Raw genomic sequence first — 17,908 nt, forward strand, 5'->3', positions numbered from 1 at the left:
TTGAGGATGCATTAGTTGGGAGTATGTATGCATTATGTAGTAAGTGGAATTACTAGCAGAAAGCATTACAAATGTACTTGCATGACTGTGAAAACTGGCAGGATGTGAGCAGTAATAGCTATAAAAATGCAGTGCCAAATTGGTGAAATGGACTTCACAAAGAAAAACCCAAATCAGCCAAAAGCGTTCATTATATCTTTCTTAAACTCAGACACTGTTCACTCAAGGACATTACCAACGAACGTGTGTAACTCAAGCATGACAGGTTCATTTTGCACGAGAACCATTTATCATCAGTATCCGGAAATGCATGAAATGCAGCCTGCTGCACCATCATGCAACTTAATCATGATGTAAATCACAAACACTGAATAAAAATACTAATTCTGATAATACTGCTAATAACAAAATGATGTTGAAGTGAAAATGATATGGAAATCATAATGCACCTTCCATAACAGGGGATGAGGTGGTGTAAAATGTAATGACATCATTGGTTAACAGATTTTCCTATTATTATTATTATTATTATTATTATTATTATTATTATTATTATTATTATTATTATTATTATTCCTACACACCATTCTTATTAGATTCACAGTAGTTACTAAAAAATTCATGGTCGATCCTTAATTATATGTTTTATAGTAAATATCTAGATAATAAGCCTGGATTTTAAGGAGTTAATGAAAGTTTGACAAAATCTTTGTGATTAATACTAGAGAATTATACAATATGCCAAAGGACATGCACTAACAAAATAATAAAGGTCAGTTTTGGATTTCAGATTTATTTTAAAATATGAAAACCATGGAAAAACGAGGGTGGCATTTTTGTAAGATAAATTATGGCAATTATGTGGCACTTTTTAAGCCCTGAGTGTGATTATGTCTGTGGTCTCAGGGCTGGTTTATACTTCAGAATTAAAATACATTTTTATATCTGTGATGCAAAGATGTTTTTTTGGGGGGGGGTAAGCATGGTGCACAGAGACAAAGAGACAAACTCATGTGCTGTCCACCAAGAAGATAACAGTGTGTTGTGCATATCTAATGTGCGGTGTGTCAACCTGCCTTCAGGGAAACACTGATTGGTTAGCAGTAAGTAACAGTATGCTCAGTTATGTGCCTGGAAACATGACATAACATGTTTTGATCTTTCGTCTCTGGGTATTTTCAGAAAAATACTGTTCGAAATAGATCTTGCGTGTAAACAATACATTTTCCAAAAAAAAAAAGCCCAGTTTAAACAACAACATATTCCCTTATCGCATCCAGCACTTTATATCTTCTTCTATATGCTGAGGACATATTCCCCAAGTTAAAATCTTATTATAGCTCGCTTTCCACACACTCTATTAGTTTTTTTAGGCTAACATCTTTAAGAAGCATATCATCTCTGTGATAAAAACCCCTGCATCATAGAGCTATAAATTAACAGCAGGAGCATATAGATCAGTTCTTCCCCTGCCATTTATTTAAACAAAACTACAGTCATGATATTGTGGCATAGACGAATATAAAGTATGAGGCTCCAAACCAACCAAATGTCATTATAATGGCCAAGTTAATCAGCCTGTATGATCGCACTCGTTACTTTCTTTTTTCCTTCTAATCTTCCCCCAGTAAAGACATAACACAAAACATGTGGTTTATCCCAAAGAATATCCTGTTTTTGTTTTATGCTTTTTATGTAAAATTCTAGTTTGGTTTATGTGATACTTCACCTTAGTGTACAGTACACTCTCAGATTATGTGCAAAGATGGACATGTATGAAGACTTGACATGCTTGCAGATACGCATATACAAAAAGGAAAAGATCAGTCTTCAGGCCCAGGGGAAGAGCTTTCCAGGTCATTGAAGCATGTACACACACACACACACACATATGTGCTGGGTAGTGAGAATAACCTTTAACCTTTGTAAGCAAAGAAGAGCTGGTGTCTTGCTCAAATACAAATAAGACTAAACAGACCCAGAAAGAATGATGAATCAGTGGTGTGACTGTTATTAAGTGCCAGAGGGAAATTAGGGAAGAGAAGGAAAAGATAAACAGCAGTCAAATTGGATACAAAAACAAAGGTGTGAGAAGAATGTGAGAAAGGAAGACAGGCCGAGAGGGAGAGAGAGCGAAAAAAAAAATAGAAGTATAGATAAAGTGACAGAGGAAATGGAAAATAAGGCTCTGATTCCTTAGCAACCATCTTGAACAGGCCTCCCTTGGGGGTGTGAGCACCGCAGCAGGGCTTCTCTCTCAAAACAACAGCCGTCTACATCTTCCTCACACGCACGCAACAAGTGTAGGCATAGTCAAGATAGAGTCCCGAAATTGTTCAAAAATGAGATGTGTGTGTGTGAATGTGTGTGTTAGCCATCGTTCACACTTCTGCATGGTGTGTTAAAAGGGGGACACAGTGTTTCAGTGGCAGTTTCGGAGTGACAGGCTGAGAATCCAGGCATTAAACACTTCACAGCTCCCTACGTTACACACAACAAGTCAGAGCATCACCCACCCACACCCGCAAATGCACACATCAACTTGATCAGACAGTGCGAGGGTTTCATTCTCAGGGCCTTGCGCTTACTATCCACAGAAACAACAGAGACACAACACTTGGCTTTGTATATAGCATATAAAACAAATAAATGAAATATAATAAAAAAATTTGTAGTTGCATATAATCATTAAAGGGTATCAGTTTAATATATTCTAGTGTAATTGCACTGCAACCTTTGCATCATTTTTAAATGAGATGCAGAAAATGTATCTCACTGTGACTCCTAAGATAAACATATAACTGCCTGTTGAACTATCTTTATTGCATTCATTTCTAATGCAGCATCACTAACACAAATTATTTTTTTTAAAAAGCAGAAATTTTGTCTTTTTACAAAAGTCACAGTACCTTACTACTTTTTTTTTTTTAGTTATAACCCCCTAAAGCCTAACATTCAGTTACAATTTCTGAAGTTATAAATTCTGAAGCATATTAGACATGACAAGCTGTGTTTTTTTTTTTTTCATTTTTGTTATATTAAGTTATGAGAGAGAGAGAGAGAGAGAGAGAGAGAGACGTTTATAGCTGTTATAAATAATAACAGGAATGAACTTGTTTTTCAGATGTTCCACAACATTAAACATAACTATAAATAGATAAAACGCAAAATGTGCTGTTCATTAATAAATCGATTGTAATTGCTGGAAGTCTCTGTCAGAATAAACACTTCAGTGTGTGCAGTTATCAATAAATAATCAACGTGGGGGGGGGGGGGTGTTCATGTTGGACCGCATTACACCACCCTGTTGTTGCTATAACTTCCTTAACTACTACCAATTAAAATACTACAAAGTGTAAGTGGTCAATGATTGGTTAATGACTCTTAATAACCTTGTAGAGGTTCCTATTTAGAATTTTCTTTTTTTTTTTAGGAAACTCTGGGGTAGACTTTTAAATATGAGTGACATCTGATGCAAATATAATATCATTTAATTTCACCTTTTTTTTTAAGAACTTATAGTTTATGCCATTCAGCCATCCAAGGAACAGTAAATTCTCTACAATAAATTTAGGATTATACACCGATCAGGCGTAACATTATGAGCACTGACAGGTGAAGTGAATAACACTGATTATCTCCTCATCATGGCACCTGTTAGTGGGTGGGATATATTAGGCAGCAAGTGAACATTTTGTCCTCAAAGTTGATGGTAGAAGCAGGAAAAATGGACAAGCGTAAGGATTGAGCGAGTTTGACAAGGGCCAAATTGAGTATCTCCAAAACTGCAGCTCTTGTGGGGTGTTCCCGGTCTGCAGTGGTCAGTATCTATCAAAAGAGGTCCAAGGAAGGAACAGTGGTGAACCGGGCGACAGGGTCATGGGCGGCCAAGGCTCATTGATGCACATGGGGAGCGAAGGCTGGCCCGTTTCGTCCTATACAGACAAGCTACTGTTTCTCAAATTGCTGAAGAAGTTAATGCTGGTTCTGATAGAAAGGTATCAGAATACACTGTGCATGATGGGTCAGGGCTGTTTTGGCAGCAAAAAGGGGACCAATACACTATTAGGCAGGTATCCATAATGTTATGCCTGATCAGTGTATCTGCTAATACCGAAGGAAATCTTCTGTCTGGTATCTTTTTTCACGTATATCGCCATGAAAAGTTCATGATATTATGGTATAAGCTAAGACATGACATGAAAGTTAGATTTTGTGTTAGAGTTTTCTCCTACTTTTTGTTTGCTTTTTTTTTTTTTTAAGTAGGCTATCATGTTTTAAAATATTCACAGCCAATTTCAAGAGAGGCACCAGGGCATGACATTTTTGTGTCATTGCTACATTGCAAGTATAGTGATAGGTAGTGCAGTTACTGTAGTTATTTTAGATTTCCTCCTCACCATATACCATCACTACACTACTGCAGTGTTACTACTCATCAGCTGAGTGAAAAAGAACATCAGTCATGGTGAATATTACAAACGCAATGTTTCGCAAAGTAAAAAAAACAAATACTGAAGGGCCATCTGGCAACTTACCTCTCCAACCATGCCGTTCCACACACCGTCAATCTTCTTCCCATGCTTTCCATTGGTGACCAGGTAGAGGTCATAAGTGAAGCCCACAATCTTGGCCAAACGCTTGAGGATGTCAATGCAGAAGCCCTTGCAGCACTGTTTCACAGGAGCCACCCCTTCCTGATGAGCCCTGTAACCACAGAAAAAAAGAAGAAAGAGAAAGATGGAATGTGAGCAAAGAAGGGAGGAAGTAGGGTGTATTATTTAACTGTACTGCAGGAGCCACAAACGTATCAGTAATAATTATTTCTGTGCCAAGTACCAAGAAGCGGAAAGAGAAAATGAAGGATGAAACAGAAAGAAAGAAGATGTAAGAAAAAGGGACTGAGAGAGAGAGGGAGCAAGAAAGAGAATGAGGGGGTCGGGGGAAGGGGGGGGGGGAAGGGAGCTAGAGAGAGTGAGGGAGAGAGAGAGAGAGAGAGAGAGAGAGAGAGGGAGAGAGAGAGAGAGAGAGAGAGAGAGAGAGTTTAAGTCTGATGGAGTGAGAGGTGAGTAGAAGGTGAGGATAATAAGATGAAAAGGCATTAGGCAGTGAGTAGCAGAAAGCATGCATAAGCAAAGCTGGTTCACTCACTCACAAGGACACACACACACGAGCACGCACCCCAGGTCAGTGTGCCTGCAATAAGGCAATATCCACATGAGGCACATTAATACCTCAAGCACTCAAGCAGATTGACAGGCTACATGATGAGCGAGGGTGTGTAGGGACAGCCATAAGGCAAACATACAAAAAAACGAGGGAAGGAACAAGAGCGACAGATCGATGGAAAAACAGTAGCAGTGAATGTAGCCTCTGTACTTGTGCAGCCCCGCCTGGGTCTTACCTACCAAAGACAGCGAGAAACATAGAATGAGAGACAAATGAAAGAAAAGGTGACAAATGGCATAACAAGGAAATCGTATTCTAACTGTGATAGTGGAGAAGTGGAAGGTCTAAAAAGAAAAAAATGCCACTATTATCCAGTTTTGAGGTTTTTGTCCCTACAGGAAAGCTTGCTGGTGTTATGCTCCTGTTAAAGGAGTTATTAAAATGAACCATTAACTCAATTAAGCAGTGGATGAAACTGACCTCTAAGCATTGAAGATCAGCTTTTCATCAAAATGAAGATGTTGCAGACAGCAGTGTGATCATAACAAAATAAAGATTTCATTTCATGATTACTTTTATCAGGGATTTTTATTTGTTGCACAATTACAGCTAGCTGGTTTCTATTTACGTCTATTCATTTATATCTGAAGCAAATTACAAATAAGGGTGAATGCATTGAGAATATAGCAGTCACGGCTCGGCGGTAGTGACAGGATTTGAATCATCCGGTTTTCAGCACAGAAACTTAAGCACTCTGCTACCGTTCTCAGCTATTTTCTTTTATCTGTTTTTGAAGATTGATCTGACGTATTCCTGTAGCAAGCATGACACATGAAATTCTCAAGAAAATCCTGTCACGTCTGCCTTCAAATGTATTTACAAATCCATAAGCCTATTCAGGAGGCTGTCATATAAGTCGTACAATCCCACTCAATTATTTTAAAGCACAGACCCCATGTTCCTTTGCCGTTGCTCATGTTTTGTCCATGGCTAAAACCAACCCTAATCTCCAGCTACAAGATGAGTTTCAGATGGATAGGAATAGTGAATAATAATGCGGATGCATTCAGGAGCCCAGAAGCCCATTAAGAAGCCTTTAAAGCACCGCTTAGAGTGAGCTGAGATACTCAGGGCTCTTAGTGAGGCAGATATTTACAGGTACAACAACCACAGCAAAATAGCTTTTTTCCTCCACAACTAATCAAAAATAGTTCTTATTTACTGGAAACACTCGTCAGAGTAATGAACAGTGACAGAGTATTAATAGTATGAATATTAGGAGTTGCAAGAACACTGTGTTTTAGCTTCAGATATGCACAGATGGGGCAAATTTGCTGCATAATTTCAGCTGCATAATAATACGATCAATAAGATCACATCTGTATATGATATAGTGCTTTTCTTTTTTTTTACCACATTTCTGACAGACTCATTCAAATCAATTCCCAAATGTCTTATTTTTCACTTGCTCTGCATCAGACAACTGTGAGCCAGTTTGCTAGACTGCTGAGCTTCTTGCCAGTTATTCTACCAGAGTTATTCGCTATCACTGTTTCGAAAAGGAAATACGTCAAAAATAAAAATCAAATCTCCATTTCAATACTATTCAGCAATATTCCAACTATCAATAGTCTGTCAATATTCATTACTCTGGCTATGGATTCCAGTAAATAAGACCTGTTTTTGACCGGATGAGCAGGAAAAATCTGTTTTGCTGTGGTTCTTTTGTTGCACCTGTAAATATCTGCCTCACTAAGAGCCCTGACTCTCCTGAGCCCTCACTCTAAGCAGTGCTTTAAAGGCTTCTTAATGGGCTTGTGGGCTCCTGAATGCATCCGTATTATTATTCACGATTCCTATCCATCGGAAACTCATCTTGTACTCATCTAACTTCATTTTTATTGTTATACTGTACTGTTTTACCTGTAAACTTACACTAGCAGAATATTAATAGAATTCATTTAAAGTACACCAAGCATCTCTATCTCACCACAAAACAAAAAAAGAAGGCTTGGAAGAAAGGAAGATTGAGCATATTTTTGGCTATGATTGAACGGATTGGCTGATTCAGAGCCGTTGAGAATAAACACACATTCATAGACTGATTTGTACGAGTCAGTGAATCAAAAAAATGCATCCAGAAGGTTCTTGGGCCATGTGATGCAGAAATCCACAAATAAACACAAACAAATAAATGATAGGCAGGCATGTTTTTACACTACAAATTACTGGAGCATTTTTTTTATATGCGAAACACAAAAATATTTGTACATCTTATTTTAATTATTGACTGAATCTGAGTTTATTTTTATAGAACTTCAAGTGTTAATCGTGTGCTAATTATACAATAAAAATATCTTAACCATTAAAAAATGTATGCATAATTCATGGATATTACACCTTTCAACAACGCAAGGATTTGTTGCATAATTTTAAATATAAATTGATCAATGGTGAAATGATGAAACAGTTCTTGGTGGAACCAAGAATTTTTGAAGCTTGCTTTTTAGGCAGGGAGTAGTGGTGTAATGGGGTGTTATACTGGTTATCATACTGACGTGGCATTGAGAGGTCGTCGGCAGGGCACAGAATCCCTGATGCAGGTTCCTGAAGCGGGGTCGGCCAGCTCCACAATGACGAATGGCCGCTCCTCCAGGGTCACCACCCTCAGGTGCTGTGCATCATCGGGAGGCTGTAGGAAGGGGCCGTACCGAGACCAGGCCGGGTATCGTAAACGTAGCACACCGTTCTCCCACCATCCTACCTGAGACCACACACACGGAACACAAGGTAAGGTCAAGGACCAGGTGATAATGAATAAAAAAGAGGGTCTTTGCTTAGTGCCTTGACCCATGGTTCAAGTACAAACTGCTAACGGGGAGCAAAACTGTAGATTTCTCATCGTCTGTGAACAAAGTGCCTATTTTTTGTCTCTGAATGAAGTCAAAAATGCCTGCTCTGGACTAGAACACTCTCTTTATTCACTTTGAATTTCCTTCAAATGAACGTCAGAGGTCAACCCAGCCCATTACACCTCACTTTAAACTGCCTCGTTTTGGCGTGTCATTGAGGCAGGTTGATGGAGGAGAATGACTCTGCTCTGTGTTGGGAAGCCTGCAGAGCGTGTGGAGGCAGTGAAAAATGACTCCCTGCCTTCTCCATACTTCTCTCATTGAGAGGCTTGGACTTTTAGCGCTGAAGCAGCATGAGGCTTTTCTCTGAGAACCAAGATGGAGCCTTTATCTAAGAGCTGGCCAACAGAGGAAAAGGTCAGGGAGACACTTGAGGGCTTTATTTACTAAGTGTGCCATTAAGGCCGTCTCATTTGCTTGTGGAGACAAAATAAAGTGGTGTAGCACTTTCGATTTGTCTTCCATGTGATTGCAATCTGGTAACAATTACTAAAGATAACAGCATTGGTAAGAGTACTCTCATTTCTACAAACTAATGAACCCCTCTATATTAAGTTTGCTTTATTAATTCCCATTATGAACAGCTTAATGGTCAATGCAAACCACACACACACACACACAGCTCCGGGGATGGAAAACAGACACAAGCCAACTAGGAGTCTGTATGGATTGGTCTGCCTATCCCATGGGACATCTCTATTTAGGCTCAGATATATTTTAACCATTCTGTGCAGTTGGTTTTAATTAGATAATAATTAGCCTTTTGTATTTGCATAGCAAACAAATGTCACTTCTCTATACAGTGTGATTGGCCTACAGATCTCCCAGCAGAACTAATTAGCTTTATAAAAGACTTTGAATGGTTGCCCCTAGAAAGTTAGCCATCTCATTGAAAACCCAGTCTAAAAGCACATTTGCATAAAACCAAATCCAAATTTTAATACACATAAGTGCGTATGTATTCTAGACAGTAAAAAGCCTTAAACAAACAATTTCCTGTAAACACCGTCCAACGCAAATGAATGCAGAAAATGTGTAATAATGAAACATCATTAGGCAGCGAAATAAACATTTTATGAAATGAAAGTCTCACAAGAAGGTTGCCGTAAAATGTCAACTCGGCCAATTACACACAAAAATCATTACAAAGGTAATGAGTGGGCTAACACAATGCTATAGCGCCAGAAGGAACTGTGTGGGCATGCAGGCTCTTCAAACTGTCAGGCTGTGAATGCTGCACGCTCCACGCTTTCCTCATTACTTCAGGCCTCACGCTCCAGCCTCTGCACCTCCACCAGCGCAGCCGTCATATTGCTCAGATCTGCCGATGACACCGCACTGCTGGGTCTTATCAGTGACAGTGACGTGCAGAAGGGGCACATCACCTTGCATCAGTGAGTGCAATCCTTCAGTAAATCACACTCGCAGAAAAAGATGGGTCAAATATGCTGTCGACAGCAAGTCAGACTGAACAGTAAAGACTTCTAACAACTCCGCTTTGGTTCCATGTAGTCTGAACGAGCACGCAGCTGTCTCATTACACTCTCCTTGTTGCACACTCACAGCGTCTAGTAATTAGCACATTTTTTGCATTTTTGTTTGTGGATGCAATATATGCAGACCGGAAAGCCGACTCTGGCCTCTGGGTTTATCCTTGACACTTCCACACACAGTGACAGCTATCAGTAATTCTGCAGCTCCCCACTTAATCCCCATAGAGCTATTCACCTGCCCCTGACACTGAAATTGCACTTCTGCTCTATTATATATCTATCACAGCTAAGACGGTGTGCACACAACACTGCAGGTTGTGTGTAATTTGTAGACGAGAACCTGGCGGCCAGTTCCTGCTTGGGATTCAGTACAAGGCGGCGTGGGCTTAGAGCCGAGACAGTTAATTGAAAGGGAAACAGTATAGCAACCCAGCATGTAGGCGTGGGCGTCACTGGCCCGCTCACTTATAGCCATTCTGTAGCCTTTGTGCTGGCATGCGACCTCATATTTAAACATGCCTCAGACATAAACATTTGCATGGTACAGTACAGAAAGACCACGTTTCCCAGCAACAGCTTTTCTGACTGTTTTCCTGACAGCCTGCTTGTCACCTTCACGCCTCCACTGCTGCCTTCTGTCATCAACCTGTCTCTGTAGGTCAGTCTGACCATCCATTCCAGCTTGTCTTCTCCTATTCATTCAATTGTTTTACTCCAACTCTGTTTACCCTGCAAAAAAAAAGGCAAATCTGGAACAGCAGAACACTGTAGGATGCTCACTTTGTCTGCAAATGTGACAAGGAGAGATATTATAAAAATCTTGCGTAGGAAGAGATCAAGACTCATGTCCAATCAGTTAACACTCAGCTGAGTGTTCCACGGAGTAAGAAAAAGCAGAGGTGTATGTACAAGGCATTTTATATTTCAGAAACTGCTGCAAGAGGTGGATATGTGTGATGATAAGTGTCATGTCTTGGTGGACCTCTTCAATAATTTCTACTGGGTTCTGCTTCTTCCTCTTTCTCCCGTTCTTTCTAGCGTTCAGTTCTAATACAATCTGGAACAGAAGAAATGAGATGTCGTAACTTTTCTGTCACATTTCAGCAAAGTGGTGGCTCTGCAGAAATCTCACTCTATGCCGAGGTGGAGGGAGCGCTGTAAAAGACAGGCTCTGATCAAACACTGTCTCTCTGGGGAACAGCTAATGCTTTCACAGGGCGAAACACACACACACACACACACACACACACCCTCTGAACAACACCTCATAGAGCCAGGAATGGTGAGGATAAAACAGGACATGCTTAAGCCACAACGGTCCTTACAAATCAAACCAACAGCATTTAAACAAGCTAAATACAACCACAGCAGATTTGATCTACCATAATGTGCTTTGGAGTTAGAGAAGGACAAATCCATTTATAGCTACACATTTTATCCTTTAATTTGATGAACGGTTTTGTTTTAAGAATACACTCTATGTGACAGAATAATTGCCTAAGTAGGCTGAACACTACTTTCGTGAATAGCTCTAACAAGAAAAGAATTAATGCTCTATGTTAAGGGCATACAAATGTGCTATTTGTGTCAGGGCTACCACTGGCTATGTAAAGGATCAACACTAGGTTTTACGGAATTCATTAAGGAACATTTGCAGGCCTTTTGACTTTTACCAGAGCACTGAAAACAATTGGAAAGGGAAAAACATCTATACTCAGCACAGCCTTGTAAACCGACATTACAGCACTTCCCTAAATATTTGATGAGAATTAGAAATAGAAAGACTGATCGTTGGAGCTAGAAAACCTCAGAGCCAGAGTTCCCACTAAGGTGTCTAATCTGAAGCTCTTGAGCTCTGCAGATCTTATCTTAAAATAAATCTCAGGCATAAAACACAACTCTCTGTACAGACACGGCATGTAACCCTCGCCCAACTGTTGCATCAGTTTGTTAACGTCTTGATATATTCAGTTTGTCTTTGGCTCAAGACTGCAAAGCCCTAGAAGCTGAAGGGCCAGTTTGTTCTTTTGTCCAGCTTTTCGGAACAAAGTACTCAAATCAGAGCAGGGCATGATTTTGGATGGTGGAAGAGAAAAGGAGCAGGGAAGAGAGATTTTCTGGGTGGATTGTAATAGGCCAAAGGCTAATGGCTGATATCAATGCTGAGTTCACCAGCTGGAGACATGGGAATCTAAACTAAGCTGACAGGAGTACATGAGCATCAGTGAGAGATCAATATGTGACCTCTTGGCATGCCCGAGGCCAGTAGGAGCCACCACGTTCCTTCGCTCTTTAGCTTTAGGGCTTGCCACTGGAGCCCACCCAGTGCTTATCACCGTCCTCCAGTCACCCAGAGTGTTCTGCAATACTGAAGGACTAGACATGCATTTCTAAGGGAGCTTTCACACCAGTTTAATCAAAACAGAGCATGGTTTGCATGAAAAAAATGGTAATGTGAAAGCTGTCATGAGGATCTGTAAGTGCAGCTCGGTCCCGAACCTGAGACTACCTGTAGGAGATGGTGTGAGTTCAATTCCACTGGAACTGTTCTGCGATTCCCATGAACATGAACACTTGTTCGGATCTACGCTTGTTCCACATGCGATTTAGACAATGGTGTGTACATGTGTAGTATGAATGGCAGGGGGATGTTGTGGGACACAGAAGAGATGAGGTGCTTTATTGTGCATAATAGCACAAAAATGTAAAAAATAAAGTAAAAATACGGTAAGTCGTGTTATGTTCTCCATGTGATGATGTAAGATAAAAGCAAATGCACTGGGGTTTCAGTAGAATCAGATAAGTCTAAAACACTGTTGGGGCAGTGGAAACAATTGCATTCGAATTCAAACCTCAGCAAACATGCCCAGTGTGAAAACCACCTCAGTTAACAAACAGAACATATATGTGCGTCTTTCATTCACTCTGTAGTAGAAATCCACACGTAAGGTAAAAGGAAGTGTCCAGGCACAAAGATATGCGTGATTTAAGTACTATTCACTAGGATTCAATTTCTGGACATACACTCAGCAGCTACTACATTGGAAACTGTACACCACTTTCATTCATGCAGTCTGCCAATCATGTGTCAGCAGAACAATGAATAAACCCATTCAGATACAGGTCAAGAGCTTTACAGTAGTGTTCACTTCAAATATCAGAAAGGGGAAAATGTGATCTCAGTGACTGGTAGTGGCATGGTGGTTAGTAACAGATGGGCTGAGGAGTATTTCAGAAACTGCTGATCTCGTGGGATTTTACGGCACAGCAGAGTCTAGAGTTTATACAGAATAGCAAAACAAAAAACATCCAGAAAGTGGCAGTTCTGAGAACAGAAATTGCTGTTGATGAGAATAGCGAGATGTAATAAAATTTCTACCATCATGTCAATACAGATAAGATATACACTACATGGATAAAAGTCTCTGGATACCTGATTATTATACCCTCCTCCCAGCAATAACCACCTCCACTCTCTTTAAAAGGCTTTCCAGTACACTTTGAAATGTGGCTGTAGGAATTTCTGTCCTTTAAGACACATTAGTGCAGTGGTAGTGGTGGCTCAAATGCTTCAGACTCTGGGTTGTTGTTTGGAAGGTCAGGGGTACAAGCCCCAGCACTGCCAAGCTGCCCCTGCTGGAATAGCAGCCCCAGCTCTATTCCAGCTTCCTGGGTGACCCTGTGCTCTGACTCCAATTATGTTAAGTTAGGAAATCTGAAGAAAAGTATTTAACTCTGCTGTGACGAATAAACACATTACATCACATCATAACATCATTTTAGTGAGTTCAGGCACCATGTCTGTGAGACATGTCTGAGATGTCATGTGAGAATGGTGCACCCTCAGTGATCCAGAGGTGTACACCTCCCAAAGGTGTACAGTAGGGTTGAGGCTCTGTGCAGGCCAACCTCAGTAAACTATGTCCTTATGAACCTTGCCTTGTGCACACAGGCATTGCTATGCTGGAACAGGTGGCAAAGGGAAATATTAAAGTTACAAAAACAAAGCTTGTACTTAGAAGCCTTGCTTCTCTTAAGGAAGCAAGGCTTCACTCTCATCTGTACCTGGGATTAAGAACTGCACCATCTAACACCTGCTTCATTTAAACAACTACTCTTGTGCTCTGTTTGTTCCACCTCTCTGCAAATGCAACATTTCATATCTGTAAGCATGGGCTGAGTGCAAATTAGATAGCTTTTCTATCAGCAAGAGACAAACTTTCTGTCTCTGATCTTATAAAAAGATCTAAATGAATTTATGTCTCATAATCAAATGTAAATTTCTGTTGCCACCAGGAGATATTCAATATGCATGAATAAATTATGTTTTTTTGTTTTCGTTTTCTGCATTTTTTCTAGATTATTTCTAGTTGTGTTTTTTGGGTGTGGAAATCGACTTCAGCATTGTTTACCACATTACTGAATGGTAAAGCTTTCGCCAGATTTTCATGCGCATTTTCTTGTCTCTGTTTGTCTGCATGGCAGCCGTTCTATAACTTTATCATTCTGTTTTATCTTGTTGTACTGAGTGACATTGCAATGTTTGTGACATTTTTCCAGCTATATTTGTTATTACTGCCTTTGCCTCCCATGAGAAGTGCTCTGCAGGTAGCACCTGACATATTACACACGACTGCTATATTCAGCTCACTGAGGCTTAAGGCCAAAATGCCATAAGTTTTCATCAAGCATTAAATAATTGAACCACATTTAGTCATTGTGAATGTAGGTTTTTCCTTCACCTTTTATTCATCATTTAACTTGTCTTTCAAACCTGAAGGATTATTTGAATGACTTTCAAAAAGAGTTGTGTACTTTCTCTGTACTTTCTTTATTTTATCTATTTTTTCTCTATTTTTAGCTGTTTTTGTTAAACACTTCAGCATGCTGGCATTTCAGAGGATCACGACAATTGTTCACAATAAACTCTGGCTATTCCTAATCTGATGTTTCATTGCTGAACATCCCTAAACGCTGGGTTAATGGTCTAATTTGCATATTTAAGGTGTCAACAACCATGATTGAATAAACACAGTGTACGACCAGTTTAAATAAAGGCCTGTCTCCTTCTTTCGCTTCAGTGAGGGAAAAAAGAACAGATCTGCCTTTCTGTCTCCGAGCAGGTATTGTTATCTTTCACAATCTTTTTTGGCCTTTTTTAGTTTGTTGCGTAGTTGACCAGACATTCTCTGATATCCATCTTTCTTTCATTGTTCAGTATAAGTTATTTCCTCCTTCCTAAAATGCACAATTCTGTGATGTTCACTGTTTTGCTGCATGCCACTCAGCCATTTTTGTTAAGTGTTGCTATATCCTGGTTTTCCCATGATATGAGGCACAACTGTTCAATATCTGTTTGGGTGTCTGTTGCTAAACATCTAGTTGTAACACTCGACCACCATGTCGTTTCACACTGTACGTTTGGCACAGCAGTGCAGGGTTAAACCCACAAAAGCCGTGCTAACCCCACTTCTAAATCACAAGCATGGAAAGTTCCTCTATCAGGGTTTAGCATGATGATAACCCGGGGTTAACGCAGTGTCAAAAACCCTAACCTAACCCAAGATTCTATTTATACAAATGACCAAAGGTCAATTATTTCAAGTGAGGGAGTGGAAGCTCAGTGATTAAGACGTTGGACTACAGGTCATGTGTCAAATACCCCCACAGGGTTACACCCCCCACCCCCCAGCAACCTGCCAACCCTTCAGGAACGAGCCCCTTAACCCTCAACTGTTCAGCTGTATAAATAAGACATATATAAGTAACCCTAGATATGGCCTTGTGCCAAATAATGTAAACTTATTAGAAAAAAATGATGATGTGGTGTAAGCTGTCATGACAATGAATATTATGTCACCTATCATTGCAATGACACAGCTCGACAGCTGGACATAAAGTGCCATTACACATCCTGACAGTGTGTGACATCTGCTATGCTACATTTATGACATGATCATGCAAGATTTAAGCAACATTCTGTCATCCAACTGTGAGAATCTCTCTAAGTAACTGAGTGGCATATATACAGTAGGGTCCAAACGTCTAAGACCTCTTTTGCATTCTAAATTTGAATTATTGATTATTGACAACAATTTGAGGGAAAAGTAGAATCTTTGAAATATTTACATAAATCTCAGAGTTTCTTAATATTCGGTTCATCCCATTTTTTGCTTTTATGACAGTGTGAACTTGAGCTTGAACTGGAGCAAAACCATTTGAGCCATTTTAGATTGAATCCAGTAAAAAAAGATTAGACATGAGGGAAATCTAACCTTTTGTACATAGCAGTTATCAACGTCAATCTTAATCATAAATTTGCTTACATTTAAATAGATACTTAGAAACGGCAGAATCTTGAATATTATATATTAAACATTTACATTCATGGTTTTAAATATATAAAAATGATTAAAAAAAAAAAGAAAATTCTACTTATTTCCAATTTCCATTGTGCTCTAAAACCTTTGGACCCCACTGTAAATGTTGTTTTCCTTTTTGATGATCCTCTGTAATAACAAAATGGCATCAATTATACATAATAATCACATTCATGAGTACAGCCACTCAAGACCAGGCCTTTTAATTTATTAACGTTGCATGTTTTTTTAAAGATCTTCTTGTTTCTTTTTTAGTTATTTAAAGTGGCTGCAGTAATGCCACATATTGATACACACTAATGGAGAACACACTGATACAGATCGATATATCGTTACACCTCCATTCCAACTGTACATAGTCAGCACTTGTGCTCAAAGCATTCATGATGCATTGTTCTCAGTTAATTGTAATGGGTTTCTCTGTTGATGAGTGCCTGAGAGCCCTGGGAAACGTTTTTTCCCCCTTCTTCTTCTAAATGACTGCATTGTCTAAAACATCATTTCACAATGGTTTCACTTCCTGCAAAATAATGATTTTTCTTCAAACTAGGACAGAGTAAATCATATACACTATTTAAATATACACTACTCTCTTATATACAATATGCTTGCATATACTCCAACATAACAAATGCTACACTACACACAGTCCCCTCTGAGACTATAGAAAACGATAAGGCCAATTCATTTGTTTGCGCTATAAAGTGAATTAAAGTAAATAACACTTACAACAGCACAATATTTGGTTGCATATCCCTTGCTTGCAATAACTGCCTACGTCTACAACTCATTAACATCATCTAATTGTTAGTTTCTTATTTTTGGTGTTTTTTCAGGCTTTAACAGCATTCTCTCTCATTTGTTGTTTGTTTCAGGAGATTTCTCCCTTCAGTCTTCTCTTCAGGGGGTGAAATGGTCTGATGATTGTCCTGACCAGTCTAAAACTTTTCCCCTATGATTAAGTTCTTTGGTTTATTGTCTTGCTGCATGATAATGTTCCACCCAATTAACTTGGATGTATTTCTTTGTAAATTGTCAGACTGAATGTTTCTGTAGACTTCTGAATTCATTCTGCTACCATCAGGAGTTACTAATGTGGAGACACTACCACCACTATGTTTCACAGATGTCTGGGATCCTTACTTTCTCCACATTTTGACCTTTCCATCACTTTACTAGTACTCTCTGTACTTGGGTACAGAGAGAAATCTATGAGCTTTTTTCCAATCCTGCCTTCTGACCATTGATGAGGGTTTACATCTTGTGGTATGGCCTCTACATTTCTACTCTCAATGTCTTCTTAAACAGAGGGTTGTGATAACTTCACCCCTGACCTGTGGAGGTTGGTGATGTCACTGGCTGTTGTTTTTCACAGCTCTCACAGTGTTACTGTTATTAAGTGCTGTTGTTTTCCTTGGCTGACCTGTTTGCTGTCTGTTGCTCAGTACATCAGTGGTTTCCTTCTTTTTCACAACATTCCAAATGCCCAGATTGAGCACTCTAATTGATTTTCCCTCTTTTCACAGCTTCAAAATGACTATTACTATAGACAGATCTTCATGTTCCATATTTTTTTTTTAAATAAATTCAGTCTTTGACAGGAAAAACCGAACGCTTAAACCAAGAGATCTGTAGCTGTTCAGAGCTTTTTATTGTTTAAAAAATCAATCTAAAAGGACACACTTGAGTACCAAGTAACACCCAGACAGTCACATGTCCCAATATTTTTTGCTTGCCTGAAAATTGGGTGGTCTGATCTAAAAATATAGATTAAATATGGTACAATAAAAAGCTGGTATTATATTCATGTTTTGATCTCAGCAAAAACAAACAAATAGGCTTTGATGCTCTACTTTTGGAGGAGACTTGAGACATGTAAAGTCAACCTTGCCATCTTTTTGGACTGCTCATCGTGCAGCATCACAGGTTTGGAGGAAAGCACAATCTTCCCTAT

At 39.4% G+C, this 17,908-nt stretch overlaps 1 protein-coding gene across 2 annotated transcripts in view; it reads right to left on the minus strand.

The window, feature by feature from the left end:
* LOC131355189 (glutamate receptor ionotropic, NMDA 2D) overlaps positions 1–17,908 on the minus strand; it is a 67,928-nt gene that overhangs the window by 25,112 nt on the left and 24,908 nt on the right. For both annotated transcript variants that reach the window (XM_058393595.1, XM_058393507.1), the window contains exons 7-8: positions 7,728–7,933; positions 4,539–4,707 (exon numbers count right to left, since the gene is read on the minus strand). In XM_058393595.1, coding sequence (XP_058249578.1) covers positions 4,539–4,707; positions 7,728–7,933 — 375 coding nt within the window. The remainder of the gene's footprint in view (positions 1–4,538; positions 4,708–7,727; positions 7,934–17,908) is intronic.

The sequence above is a fragment of the Hemibagrus wyckioides genome, linkage group LG01 (assembly GCF_019097595.1).
Source record: "Hemibagrus wyckioides isolate EC202008001 linkage group LG01, SWU_Hwy_1.0, whole genome shotgun sequence".
Taxonomy (NCBI): Eukaryota; Metazoa; Chordata; class Actinopteri; order Siluriformes; family Bagridae; genus Hemibagrus; species Hemibagrus wyckioides.